Below are 15,363 nucleotides of genomic sequence, written 5' to 3'. Positions count from 1 at the left end.
GATTAGGGACCTGACGGCCCAGTGACTTTAGCCCCGCCCCAGTGACATTACCCCCGCCCCAGTGACATTACCCCCGCCCCAGTGACATTTTTTTTTTCCCCCCTCTCCTATTTTTGCCCAAATCACCATGGCTTTTTCTTTTTTTCGCTCCACACCGGAGGAGTTGTCATGTCCTGCCAAACTTTCGTGGAAAGGCATGTTTAGCAGTGATGTGAGCAAGGAGGAATTTACCCGTCGCCTGGACAACCTCCTCCCACCCTTGGTGTCTGTTCCTCAGCTAGCTAGAAGTGTCTGGCATCCGCTTTCGGAGGGGGTGGGGGGGGGGTAGTACTGGTGGCTGTGCTGATGGGGCAGCGCAGCTGCACCAAGACAGGCTACCCCCGGTCAGACTAATTCCACCCAGTTTTCGTTTTTCCCAGCCACAGCCATCAGTCCCTCGGCTAGCGTCCGAGCTAGCACCAGTCCCTCGGCTAGCGTCCGAGCTAGCACCAGTCCCTCGGCTAGCGTCCGAACTAGCACCAGTCCCTCGGCTAGCGTCCGAGCTAGCACCAGTCCCTCGGCTAGCGTCCGAGCTAGCACCAGTCCCTCGGCTAGCGTCCGAGCTAGCACCAGTCCCTCGGCTAGCGCCCGAGCTAGCACCAGTCCCTCGGCTAGCGTCCGAGCCAGCACCAGTCCCTCGGCTAGCGTCCGAGCCAGCACCAGTCCCTCGGCTAGCGTCCGAGCCAGCACCAGTCCCTCGGCTAGCCCCTGAGCCAGCACCAGCCCCTCGGCTAGCCCCTGAGTTAGCACCAGTCCCCAGGGTAGACCCCGCTTCTCCACCAGCTCCCAGGCTGACCCCGTCCTACGCCCCTCGGCCAGCGGCGTCCACCTTCGCACCTCGGCCAGCAGCGCCGACCTCTGCACCTCGGCCGGCAGCGCCGACATCTGCACCTCGGCCAGCAGCGCCGACCTCTGCACCTCGGCCAGCAGCGCCGACCTCTGCACCTCGGCCTGCTGCGCCGGCTTCATCACCTCGGCCAGCTCCTCAGCTGCCCTCCTCGTCTCCGGCTATGACGTCCGCCGCTTCCACGCCGCCGATGACGTCCGCCGCTTCCACGCCGCCGATGACGTCATCCTCTTCGCCTCAGACGTCTCCTTCTTGTTTCCGGCAAGACGCACCATGGCGCCACTCGCGTCCGCCTTTCCGACGGCCAAGATGGTGGCCGTACCTTGGTCGCCCGCCTCGCCGGCCTCAGCGGCATTCTACTCGCCGCCGCCACCAGACTCGTCCCCGGTGGATTCGGGGACATTTGGGCCGGCGACCCACCACCAGTTCACCCCTCCGCCCACCCTTGACTTTTGTTCCTGTGTTTTTTGTGGTACAACCGGTAGGACATCTGGAAGCTGTCCATAAGGAGGGGGGTACTGTTATGTCTCAGACTCCTGCCAACGCCTCTCATCTGTCTGTGCGCTCCAGTGAGCGCACCTCGGGACACGCCCACGGGCGCGCACATCCAGGAGCGCGCCATGCGCGTCCCTGCCCCGCAGCAGCCGCCAGCTGCAAATGATCACCGGCATTCTGCACACCTGCACTTATTGAAGAACCTGCCGTCATAAGCTCGCAGAACCTGCCAGGCGGCACCGGAGTATAGTCTTCTTTACCCTGCGCTTCCCGTGTTCCCCTGTGATCCCTTGTTGTTTCCCTTGCCCCCCGTACTGCCTTTTGGATTCTCGACCTCCCGCTTGGACTTTCTTCTGACGCTTCTCTCTCGCCCGGATCACCTGCCTGCCCCATGGACTGCCCGTTTGCTCTCGTCAACACTTGGTAACACACTTCAGTTAACTACACACATAGTCTTACACCACACACTCATTCCCTTTTGGATGTAGTTCACACTCCATTTCCTTAGTTTATATTATTAGTATTGTTTGTTATTATTATATATATTGAATATATATATACATAATAAATAATTGTTCATACTGCCATCTAGTGTCTGTCGCCGTCACCTCTCCCCTGCATATCGTAACACCTTTTCTTGTAATAAAAGCCGACAGTTGACTTTGGAATATTTAGGAGCGAGGAAATTTCATGACTGGATTTGTTGCACAGGCAGCATCCTATGACAGTTCCACGCTGGAAATCACTGAAAGCGGCCCATTCTTTCACAAATGTTTGTAGAAACAGTCCCCATGCCTAAGTGCTTGATTGTATACACCTGTGGCTTGGCCAAGTGATTAGGACACCTGATTCTCATCATTTGGATGGGGTGGCCAAATACTTTTGGCAATATAGTGTATCTACAAATTGCTTTCTTCAGACCTCTGATTGGTTAGAAATAAGCCGACGGTCTCTCAGCCAATCACCTTTGAGTGCTAACGAGCACGAGCCGCATGCTGCACGGCAAACATGCGCAGCAGAGTGCTCTCGCTAGGCTTTTTGGTGCCTGTCTTGTGAGGAGAAGCCCCCATGCATTTTTAATCAGGTGTGCCTCGCCCCCCCCCCCCCCCCCTCTTTCACACCACCAACCCCCCCACCCCCGTTTCCACTGGTGCAACATGGAGATGGAAGTAACTGGCCCCCACCACCTTGATGAATAAGTAATCACTTACAGTTGCTTTAAAAGTCTGTACACACAGCAAGAGGCTGAGGATGGCCTGTTTACTTATTGTTACGCGCACACACACACACACACACACACACACACACACACACACACACACACACACACACACACACACACACACACACACACATACAGGTTATCATTTGGAATGGGGACCACGTTTTTGATCATCACTTGTGGGGACCACCCTTTCTACAGGTTGTGGAGGCATTAAAAAAAAAAACAGGTAAAATGTCCACTGCCCAGTTAGCTCATACACGTCTTTAAATCTCTGGATTGATGAAGTAATGTGCTGACCATTCTTACTTACGGATAAATGCTTTAAAATTTAATATCGGAAATTATCGGTATCGTTTTTTTTTTATTATCGGGTTTTATTTTATTTTATTATATTTTTTAATTAAATTAACATAAAAAACACAAGATACTCTTACAATTAGTGCACCAACCCAAAAAAACTCCCTCCCCCATTTACACTCATTCACACAAAAGGGTTGTTTCTTTCTGTTATTAATATTCTGGTTCCTACATTATATATCAATATATATCAATACAGTCTGCAAGGGATACAGTCTGTAAGCACACATGATTGTGCGTGCTGCTGGTCCACTAATAGTACTAACCTTTAACAGTTAATTTTACTCATTTTGCATTAATTACTAGTTTCTATGTAACTGTTTTTATATTGTTTTACTTTCTTTTTTATTCAAGAAAATGTTTTTAATTTATTTATCTTTTCTTTTTCTTTTTTTTTAAAAGGACCTTAGCTTCACCATTCTTTTATTTTTTTTATATACATTTTGATTTCTATTTACTGTTTTAATTGGTTTTACCCTTTAAAATCGTTTTTTATCATATCTATTTTTATATTGTTTTTATATTGGTTTTATACTTATTTATTTTTTGTTTTTATTCAGTCATTGGTGGAGCATAATATTGTTTTTAATATTGTTTTTAACATGGCTGTGCAGCACTTTGGAAACATTCTTGTTGTTTAAATGTGCTATATAAATAAAGTGGATTGGATTGGATTGGATTGGATACCTGGTTGTCCAAATTAGGCATAATAATGTGTTAATTCCATGACTGTATACAGGGGTGCCGCTAGGGATTTTGGGCCCCATGGAAAATAATTTTTACAGGGCCCCCAACACAGCGGAAACATTTTTTGATGCTATTTTACATACAATTGTGCATTTTAATGGTATTTTTGACTATCATTACCATATGTTAGTTAATAACTTAGTGTCATTATTTTTTCTGTATTATAATTTCATCATCATTAGGGGCCTCTCTGGGCCCCTAGAATCCGTCTCCTTTACTCCCCCCCCCCCCCCCCTTTTCGGCGCCCCTGACTGTATATATCGGTATCGGTTGATATCGGTTTTGGTTGATATCGGTATCGGTAATTAAAGAGTTGGACAATATCAGAATATCGGATATCGGTAAAAAGCCATTATCGGACATTCCTAGTTAATATTTAAATCATTTTGCATAATTCACACAAATGTGTACGTGACTACTTAGGACCATTTTTAAATAAATAAATAAATAAATAAAAAATCGAATTAAATATGACATGATCCTCAGAATACAGCACTACAGCTGTCCTCTGCTGTGCAAATGTCTCACACTCAAACTAACCAGTGAACATGTTTTATGGGCCAAAGCTTAAACAAATCACTTAGGCATCTTCAGAATGGATCTGACAATCATTTAAAAAGGTTTCCCTTTAGGGGACCTGTTTTTTTGTGTTTTAAGTTTGGCTACTGTGAAGTCTCCTGAGAAGTTGGCCTCGGCGCTGGCTGCCCCGGAGAGTTAAGTTAAGTTAAGTTAAAGTACCAATGATTGTCACACACACACTAGGTGTGGTGAAATTTGTCCTCTGCGGACACATTTTTAGTATGGGACTAATACAGAACCAGATCACTCTTGCATCTACTGTGGCACCTCGGTTTTTGTCAGCCGTCTTTTCCAAAAAGTCATATGAAGACCAAGTTGTAGGTACAATGAAGCGATCATGTAAAGCAGGGGTCCCCAACCTTCTTTGCGCCACGGACCGGTTTAATGTAGGCATTATTTTCAGGGACCAGCTTTCCACTTGCGCCAGATAAATACAGCAAAAATAAGTGCATGAAAAATGCAAGTCACGATAACACTGAATTAATAGGAGCCCTGGGCTTGGTTTTTTTTGCAATGAGATTCAGATGGAAGTCTGTCACATTTATATTTTATTTGTTCATTAATGTGCTTTGTATCTTGTCACAGAGTTATAACAAATACAACAAATTGCAACTTTTATTGTACATCTATATCAGTGGTTCTTAACCTGGGTTCGATGGAACCCTAGGGGTTCGGTGAGTCGGTCTCAGGGGTTCGGCGGAGGTCAAAACACACCCGACTCATCGTGTAAATAAAAACTTCTCCCTATCGGCGTATTACAGATACGGCAACAGCAGAAGTCAGACTGATTTGCAGGTGTGTCATTTGTTGTGAGTTTATGCACTGTGTCGGTTTTGTTCTTTGAACAAGGTGATGTTCATGCACGGTTCATTTTGTGCACCAGTAAAAAAACATGGTAACACTTTAGTATGGGGAACATATTCACCATTAATTAGTTGCTTATTAACATGCAAATTAGTAACATATTGGCTCTTAACTAGTCATTATTAAGTACTTATTAATGCCTTATTCGGCATGGCCTTATTATAACCCTAACCCTCTAACCCTGGCTCTAACCCTAACCCTAACCAAATAACTCTAAATTAAGTCTTTGTTAAATAGAATATGTTCCCCTATAGCGGGGGTCAGCAACGCGCGGCTCTTTAGCGCCGCCCTAGTGGCTCTCTGGAGCTTTTTCAAAAATGTTTGAAAAATGGAAAAAGATGAGGGGAAAAAAATATATTTTTTGTTTTAATGTGTTTTTCTGAAGGAGGACAAACATGACACAAACCTCCCTAATTGTTATAAATCACACTGTTTATATTAAACATGTTTCACTGATTCGAGTATTTGGCGAGCGCCGTTTTGTCCTACTAACTTTGGCGGTCCTTGAACTCCACCGTAGTTTGTTTACATGTATAACTTTCTCCGACTTTCTAGGACGTGTTTTACGCCACTTCTTTTTCTGTCTCATTTTGTCCTCCAAACTTTTAACATTGTGCGTGAATGCACAAAGGTGAGTTTTGTTGATGTTATTGACTCGTGTGGAGTGCTAATCAGACATATTTGGTCACTGCATGACTGCAAGCTAATCGATGCTAACATGCTATTTAGGCTAGCTATATGTACATATTGCATCATTATGCTTCATTTGTAGGTATATTTGAGGTCATCTAGTTTCCTTTAAGTCCTCTTAATTCAATTTATATCTCATGACACACTATCTGTATGTAATATGGCTTTGATTTTTTTGCGGCTCCAGACAGATTTGTTTTTGTATTTTTGGTCCAATATGGCTCTTTCAACATTTTGGGTTGCCGACCCCTGCCCTAGTGTCCAAAAAACTCTAAATTAAGTCTTTGTTACTTAGAATATGTTCCCCATACTAAAGTGTTACCAAAAACATATAACTTTGTCTTGAATTTGAAAAAAACCAACATTTTATTTTTCACTAAAGAAGGGTTTGGTGAATGCCATACTTGCCAACCCTCCCGTTTTTAGCGGGAGAATCCCATTATTCAGCGCCTCTCCCGACAACCTCCCGGCAGAGATTTTCTCCCGACAAACTCCCGGTATTCAGCCGGAGCTGGAGGCCACGCCCCCTCCAGCTCAATGCGGACCTGAGACTGAGTGGGGACAGCCTATTCTCACGTCCGCTTTCCCACAATATAAATACTCTTGCAAGTTCCAAAACGAATGGAAACAAGAATTTCAGTTCATCCAGGACAGTTCGAAGGGGAAGGTGTATGTTGCCTGTAAATATGTAGAACAGACTTCTCCATTGAACACGGTTAAACAGGACAATACTGCCATCTAATGGATAGATAATTCAAGTATTTCTTTTATGTAAATAAAATAAATATATATATATATATAGCTAGAATTCACTGAAAGTAAAGTATTTCATACATATATATATATATATATATATATATATATATATATATATATATATATATATATATATATATATATATATATATATATATATATATATATATATATATATATATATATATATATATATATATATATATATATATTTATATATATATATATATATATATATATATATATATATATATATGTATATATATGTATATATATATATATATATATATATATATATATATATATATGTATATGAAATACATATGAAATACTCGAGTTGGTGAATTCTAGCGGTAAATAACCACGCCCCCAACCACGCCCCGCCCCCCAACCCCCCACCTCCCGATATTGGAGGTCTCAAGGTTGGCAAGTATGGTGAATGCGCATATGAAACTGGTGGGGTTCGGTACGTCCAACAAGGTTAAGAACCACTGATCTATATACAAGATTATTGGTGTGTCGAGTGGAACAGGCGAAAGTTAAGTCTGAGAAAATGCAGTCATTTATAAATGATTTCATGTTTCTCTGCGGCCCGGTAGCAAAAGCGTCACGGACCGGTACCGGTCCCTGGACCGGTAGTTGGGGACCACTGATGTAAAGTACTCATCAATTTTTTTGCGGAGTAAAGAAAAAAAGTCAATTTCTCAGCAAGTTTACGTCTTGTGGGCGAAACTTTGGACTCTGAACAAAAGAAAACGTTGGCCTCCGATAATTGTCTCCCTCGTTGTCTTGTCTTGACTTGCAAGAAGAAACAAAGAAGACACTTCATGAAAAGCTTCAACGACGGTATTAAAAAACGCTTACAGCGTCCACCAAGTGGATGGTGTTTGACGTGTCGCTAACGAGGACAGACGTTCTTCTTCAGTCACGGCTATGACCCAAATTAGCGACGCGCGGCAGGCCTGATGAGGCATGACGGACAATAAGAGGACCGCCATGTTGATGCCACTCGCCTTTGCCACTAAAATACTGAGAAGGAGAGCTGTCAGAGTGTTATTGGAGGAACACTGTTTGTAAATATGTATCTCAATCTGGGTGGGCGGAATCAGGTGTGTGCGTGTGTGTGTGTGTGCAAACAAACAAAAAGCAGTGTGTGTGTGTTCAGATTTGTGTGTCTGTTAAAAACAAGACGTGCTACACGCTAGTTTACCTTGTGGTGCTGCTCTACCCGATTTGTTTTTAGGCCTTTTTTGTGTGTGATATGACTTATTGTATCAACTACCCTGTAGTTTGAATCATTAAGTGCAGTGTGACTATCATAAAGTGTAGTGTGATTAACATAGTGTAGTGTGACTATCATAAAGTGCAGTGTGATTAACGTAAAGTGTAGTGTGACTATCATAAAGTGTAGTGTGATTAACATAGTGTAGTGTGACTATCATAAAGTGTAGTGTGACTATCATAAAGTGTAGTGTGATTAACATAGTGTAGTGTCACTATCATAAAGTGTAGTGTGACTATCATAAAGTGTAGTGTGATTAACATAGTGTAGTGTGACTATCATAAAGTGCAGTGTGATTAACATAAAGTGTAGTGTGATTAACACAGTGTAGTGTGACTGTCATAAAGTGTAGTGTGATTAACATAGTGTAGTGTCACTATCATAAAGTGTAGTGTGATTAACATAGTGTAGTGTGACTATCATAAAGTGCAGTGTGATTAACATAAAGTGTAGTGTGACTATCATAAAGTGTAGTGTGATTAACATAGTGTAGTGTCACTATCATAAAGTGTAGTGTGACTATCATAAAGTGTAGTGTGATTAACATAGTGTAGTGTGACTATCATAAAGTGCAGTGTGATTAACATAATGTGTAGTGTGATTAACATAGTGTAGTGTGACTGTCATAAAGTGTAGTGTGATTAACATAGTGTAGTGTCACTATCATAAAGTGTAGTGTGACTATCGTAAAGTGTAGTGTGATTAACATAGTGTAGTGTCACTATCATAAAGTGTAGTGTGATTATCATAAAGTGTAGTGTGATTAACACAGTGTAGTGTGACTATCATAAAGTGCAGTGTGATTAACATAAAGTGTAGTGTGACTATCATAAAGTGTAGTGTGATTAACATAGTGTAGTGTGACTATCATAAAGTGTAGTGTGATTAACACAGTGTAGTGTGACTGTCATAAAGTGTAGTGTGATTAACATAAAGTGTAGTGTGACTATCATAAAGTGTAGTGTGATTAACATAGTATAGTGTCACTATCATAAAGTGTAGTGGGATTAACACAGTGTAGTGTGACTATCATAAAGTGTAGTGTGATTAACATAGTGTAGTGTGACTATCATAAAGTGCAGTGTGATTAACGTAAAGTATAGTGTGACTATCATAAAGTGTAGTGTGATTAACATAGTGTAGTGTGACTATCATAAAGTGTAGTGTGACTATCATAAAGTGTAGTGTGATTAACATAGTGTAGTGTCACTATCATAAAGTGTAGTGTGACTATCATAAAGTGTAGTGTGATTAACATAGTGTAGTGTGACTATCATAAAGTGCAGTGTGATTAACATAAAGTGTAGTGTGATTAACACAGTGTAGTGTGACTGTCATAAAGTGTAGTGTGATTAACATAGTGTAGTGTGACTATCATAAAGTGTAGTGTGACTATCATAAAGTGTAGTGTGATTAACATAGTGTAGTGTGACTATCATAAAGTGCAGTGTGATTAACGTAAAGTGTAGTGTGACTATCATAAAGTGTAGTGTGATTAACATAGTGTAGTGTCACTATCATAAAGTGTAGTGTGACTATCATAAAGTGTAGTGTGATTAACATAGTGTAGTGTGACTATCATAAAGTGCAGTGTGATTAACATAAAGTGTAGTGTGATTAACACGGTGTAGTGTGACTGTCATAAAGTGTAGTGTGATTAACATAGTGTAGTGTCACTATCATAAAGTGTAGTGTGACTATCATAAAGTGTAGTGTGATTAACATAGTGTAGTGTCACTATCATAAAGTGTAGTGTGATTATCATAAAGTGTAGTGTGATTAACACAGTGTAGTGTGACTATCATAAAGTGCAGTGTGATTAACATAAAGTGTAGTGTGACTATCATAAAGTGTAGTGTGATTAACATAGTGTAGTGTGACTATCATAAAGTGTAGTGTGATTAACACAGTGTAGTGTGACTGTCATAAAGTGTAGTGTGATTAACATAAAGTGTAGTGTGATTAACATAGTATAGTGTCACTATCATAAAGTGTAGTGGGCTTAACACAGTGTAGTGTGACTATCATAAAGTGCAGTGTGATTAACATAAAGTGTAGTGTGACTATCATAAACTGTAGTGTGATTAACATAACGTGTAGTGTGACTATCATTAAGTGTTGTGGGATTATCATAAAGTGTAGTGTGACTTTCATAAAGTATAGTGTGATTAACATAAAGTGTAGGGTGACTATCATAAAGTGTAGTGTGATTAACATAAAGTGTAGTGTGACTATCATAAAGTGTAGTGTGACTATCATAAAGTGTAGTGTCACTATCATAAAGCGTAGTGGGACTATCATAAAGTGTAGTGTGACTATCGTAAAGAGTAGTGTGACTATCATTAAGTGTAGTGTGACTATCAAAAGTGTAATGTGATTATCATAAAGTGTAGTGTGACTATCATAAAGTGTAGTGTCACTATCATAAAGTGTAGTGTGACTATCGTAAAGAGTAGTGTGACTATCATTAAGTGTAGTGTGACTATCAAAAGTGTAATGTGATTATCATAAAGCGTAGTGTGACTATCATAAAGTGTAGTGTGACTTTCAAAGTGTAATAATTGTATCTAAGTTATCACACAACGTTGTGTTTCAATGAGTTCCCGGCGAGAAGACAAAAGCTGTCTTTGATCCTACCAAGAAGAAGGCTTGTAAAACTCCACTGCGTAGGATGGGAAGCAACATGAAGGTGATCTGTTTCTTTGATGTATTGTAATCTACAGAAATATTTTGTCTTGACCCGAGAACTACAAAGCGGGGAGGAAGCAGGTGTTTTACGAACTTTTCTTTGAACTGTTTGTAATCAAAGGCGATGGCTGTTTACGACCCCCGTCCCTTAGAAACGGCAGTTGCCATGTAATCAGGGAAAGTCCAAATAAAAGAGGAGGCGTACAATCGTTCGCCAGAGCGTGGTGGAACTGTGCAAAGAGTACAGTCCAGACGTCTCTCCTCAATTGAGGCAAATGTAATTCTGTCTCTGTTTAATTCCTTGCTTCTTGTCTTGTTTGATAGACGTCATCAGTGTTTGAACCTGACAATTTCTATTCTCACGGGAATAAATACACGGGGCAAAGTGCGTCCCTCGACAGCCCGACGCGTACTTGTGTCCGCAAAAACAGGTCGTTCCATTTTTCAAGGGAGGGCGACGTTGCTCGGCGTGCTACGGTGGTAGCAGCCGGGAGGCTAATGGCGTTATTGATGGAGTCCTGCTCAGATGTGACAGGCCACAAAGTCACTGCAAAGTGAAACCATCCATCACCTTTTCGCCGCAGCATTGACAACAAGTGTCTCGTTGGTCTTCAAGGACGGCCCCCCCAGCAGGGGTCCTTCACGCAGGCCCACCTCCACTCTTGACACAAAGTGGGATTAAACGTCTCCCGGGAGGGCACCTTGATGGAGGGGCCTCTCTTTACCCTCACTTGTGCTCCGTTGTCATGGATACAGAGACGGCATCCATCCTCTGTAAAGCACCAGTTCCATTAGCAGCAAAACAGGCCCAGAGCATTATACTACCACCACCATGCTTGGCGGTAGGAATGGTGTTCCTGGGATTAAAGGCCTCACCTTTTCTCCTCCAAACATATTGCTGGTTATTGTGGCCAAACAGCAACATTTTTGTTTCATCTGACCACGGAACTTTCCTCCAGAAGGTCTTATAGAATAGAATAGAATAGAATGGACTTTATAGTCATTATATTTGCATATAATGAGATTAAGGACTCCAATTTAAGGTGCGGTAGTGGGAACAAATATGGGGTAAAAATAAATGACACAAGAGGTAATAAAGAAAAAATAGAATAAAATTTAAAAAAAACTAACAATTGAAATAAACAGACTACTATCCATTAAAAATAATAAGCAATCCTGTACAATATACAAAACACTATAGAAATACAAAATACTGTACAATATACAGAACAAGACAAGAGTACTGGAGTAAAAAATAACAATCAGTGTCGTATGTATTGCACTCGAAGGGCAATATTGCACAGTAGGGTGTTAGGGTGGGATATTGTATAGGAGTGAATTATTATTATTATAAGTTAGAGTTCAGGATGGTGACAGCTCTGGGAAAGAAGCTGTCTCTGAGCCTGTTTGTTCTGGCTCTGATGCACCTGTAACGCCTGCCCGATGGTAGCAGGTGGAACAGGTGGAAGCCCGGGTGTGTGCTGTTTGCTCTGTTGAGACAGCGGGAGTTGTGTAAATCCTTCAGGGAGGAGAGGGGGGGCAGCCGATGATTTTTCGTGCAGACTTTATGACCCTCTGAATCGCCTGTTTGTCTGCTTCAGTGCAGCTGGCGTACCACGCTGTTATGCAGTACGTCAGCAGGCGAGCGATAGAAGGTCACCATCAGCTGCCTCTCCAGTCTGTTCTTCCTCAACACCCTCAGGAAGTGGAGTCTCCGCTGGGCCTTCCGGATGACCGCAGTTGTATTTTGGGTCCAGGAGAGGTCAGCAGATATGAGGGTGCCGAGGAACTTGAAGGAGCTGACTCTCTCCACCTCCTCGCCGTTGACGTAGAGGGGGGCGGGGGCTTTGTCCATGTGATGTCCGATGAAACCAAAATGGAGCTGTTTGGCCACAATACCCAGCAATATGTTTGGAGGAGAAAAAGTGAGGCCTTTAATCCCAGGAACACCATCCCTACCGCCAAGCATGGTGGTGGTAGTATTATGATCTGGGCCTGTTTTGCTGCCAATGGAACTGGGTAAATGGGACAATGAAAAGGGAGGATTACCTCCAAATTCTTCAGGACAACCTAAAATCATCAGCCCGGAGGTTGGGTCTTGGGCGCAGTTGGGTGTTCAATGACCCCAAACACACGTCAAAAGTGGTTAAGGAATGGCTAAATCAGGCTAGAATTAAGGTTTTAGAATGGCCTTCCCAAAGTCCTGACTTACACGTGTGGACAATGCTGAAGAAAAAAGTCCATGTCAGAAAACCAACAAATTTAGCTGAACTGCATCAATTTTGTCAAGAGGAGTGGTCAAAAATTCAACCAGAAGCTTGTGGATGGCTACCAAACACACCTTATTGCAGTGAAACTTGCCAAGGGACATGTAAGCAAATATTAACATTGCTGTATGTATACTTTTGACCCAGCAGATTTGCTCACATTTCCAGTAGACCCATAATAAATTCATAAAAGAAGCAAACTTCATGAATGTTTTTTTGTGACCAACAAGTATGTGCTCCAATCACTCTATCACAAAAAAATAAGAGTTGTAGAAATGATTGGCAACTCAAGACAGCCATGACATCATGTTCTTTACAAGTGTATGTCAACTTTTGACCACGACTGTAGCTTCTCATTTATACACCGTAGTCTTTAAATAAACACCTTTTTAGACCAGTTGATCTGTCGCTTCTCCAGGAGAGGTTATCATGTGGCCACAGATCAGTTTCCCAGAAACGCGCTGGCTGTTCCATAACTTGTTTGTTAAGTACTAAAAGGTTTTATTTTTTAAAGGTATTTTCTATTTATTTCAAATAAAATAAGGTGTATTTGTCATACAATCCTATTTTATTTCATTATTGTTAAATACCTTTTTGATGAATGAATGTATTTACTTTTGTTCACTAAATGAATGATTTTTGTTTGATGTGGAGGGCTAGGAGGAAGCTGGTTGGCATTCATGTCCACCTACTACATTGTTGCCGTCAACAAAAAGCCGGCGTGTGATAAAAATGAGCGCGGACAATGATCGTGTTGATGGAAGTGGATAAAAACAAACAGCACGCTTGGTAAACAAGGAGGGCTTTATCTATTCATAGAATTCATTTCCATTTAAATGCGGCCTGACCGAGGATTGTTTGGGCTTTTCATTCAGAAGACAAACAAGGGGCAAATCTAATTTATCAGATGCTTTTGTTTGTTGTTTGTTTTTATTCATCTATTTTTTATAAGAATTATTAGGGAATAATATTCCATCCATTTTCTTCGGCTTCACGGGGGAAGCAGCCTAAGCAGAGAAGCCCAGACTTCCCTCTCCCCTGCTACTTCGTCAAGCTTATATATATATATATATATATATATATATATATATATATATATATATATATATATATATATATATATATATATATATATATATATATGTATATGTATATATATGCCCTGCGATGAGGTGGCGACTTGTCCAGGGTGTACCCCGCCTTCCACCCGATTGTAGCTGAGATAGGCTCCAGCGCCCCCCGCGACCCCGAAGGGAATAAGCGGTAGAAAATGGATGGATGGATATATATATATATATATATATATATATATATATATATATATATATATATTTTTTTTTTTTTTTTTTTTTTTTTTACTGTACTCTGCACTAGTGTGGACAACCAGGAAATTATTTTATACTACAGATGAAACCTATTTCTACAACACACTTTTTGAACCTTGAACCCTAGTTTATCGCTGTTAATTGGTTCCGGGTTTGACCTCGGGGAGTAGATTTAGGCGAATTATTAGGGCTATTAATTATAAATGCAATATTTTCACGATAAAAGCATAAAAAAATGTTTCCAGCCTTCTAAAAAAAAATGTTGGGCCCTCTCGACATGAAATAACAGCCTTTTAGTCGCATTTACATTCTCATCTAGTAGCCAATAATAATTATTTAGTATTGATCGTTTTAGTTCATTCAGGTATTTTTAGGCCTCAAAACGCTTTATACAGGGCAAAAATTCATAGAATATAAAAAAAATTAATCACTGTATATTTTATTATCTATATTATTATTATAATTATGATCTATATTATTATTATTTTACCATCTTAATTTTAATGGATTTTTTTATTAATTCCTTTTATTTCATTTTTTAAAATAAATTTTCCATCGCTTGTTTATTTAAAATAATAAATGTATTTAATGCATTTTTTTAAATATATTTTTGTATTCATTTATTTATAATGTGTTTTTAAATGTCTATTAAGTGCAAGAATATACTTTGATAAAAACCCTATTTTACGTATTTTAAAAAATATATTTTTTGTCATCACCTCCAGTTGTTTGAATGGCAATGCTCGTCCCCAGAGTGAGAAACGAGACGATGAGGTGCTTGTGGAAGTGTGTGGAAAAGATGAGGTGCTTGAGGAAAAGATCCACGCTGCCTCTGCTGGGCCTCCTTGTCTTCTTCATGCTGCTCTTCAACCTCTACATGGATGACGGATCCATGCTGGTGAGGTTCACTTCTTTTTACGCTTGTGGGACACTTAGGTGGCATGGTAACGTGTGACTTAGAACCCATGACACGGTCATGATGGCCATAGTTTGACCCTGGAACCGATTATTTCCTTTGGGACTGTGCTTGTTTCACTGTATACTGTAAAAAAAAAAATTAAAATTGTTAGATTTTACTGTAAAAAACCTGACAGCTCAGTTGCCAGAATTGAAATCTACGGTTGTTTTTTTCTTAACAGAGCATTACCGTAAATTGAAAAACCCGTACCACTTTTAATTTTACAGTAAAAAAGAAAAATGGT

At 40.7% G+C, this 15,363-nt stretch overlaps 1 protein-coding gene across 3 annotated transcripts in view; it reads left to right on the top strand.

Moving 5' to 3' along the window:
- The window catches only part of LOC133645808 (alpha-1,3-mannosyl-glycoprotein 4-beta-N-acetylglucosaminyltransferase C-like), a 48,489-nt gene that overhangs the window by 28,061 nt on the left and 5,065 nt on the right, over positions 1-15,363 (top strand). For 2 of the 3 annotated variants that reach the window (XM_062040691.1, XM_062040693.1), the window contains exon 4: positions 14,917-15,059. In XM_062040691.1, the coding sequence (XP_061896675.1) occupies positions 14,917-15,059 (143 nt within the window). Of the gene's footprint in view, positions 1-14,886; positions 15,060-15,363 lie in introns of all 3 variants that reach the window. The other variant, XM_062040692.1, reaches the window with a different exon arrangement.

The sequence above is a fragment of the Entelurus aequoreus genome, linkage group LG03, assembly GCF_033978785.1.
Source record: "Entelurus aequoreus isolate RoL-2023_Sb linkage group LG03, RoL_Eaeq_v1.1, whole genome shotgun sequence".
NCBI lineage: Eukaryota > Metazoa > Chordata > Actinopteri > Syngnathiformes > Syngnathidae > Entelurus > Entelurus aequoreus.
The sequence above is the reverse complement of the archived record's forward strand: the minus strand, read 5'-3'. Positions and strand labels throughout refer to the sequence as shown.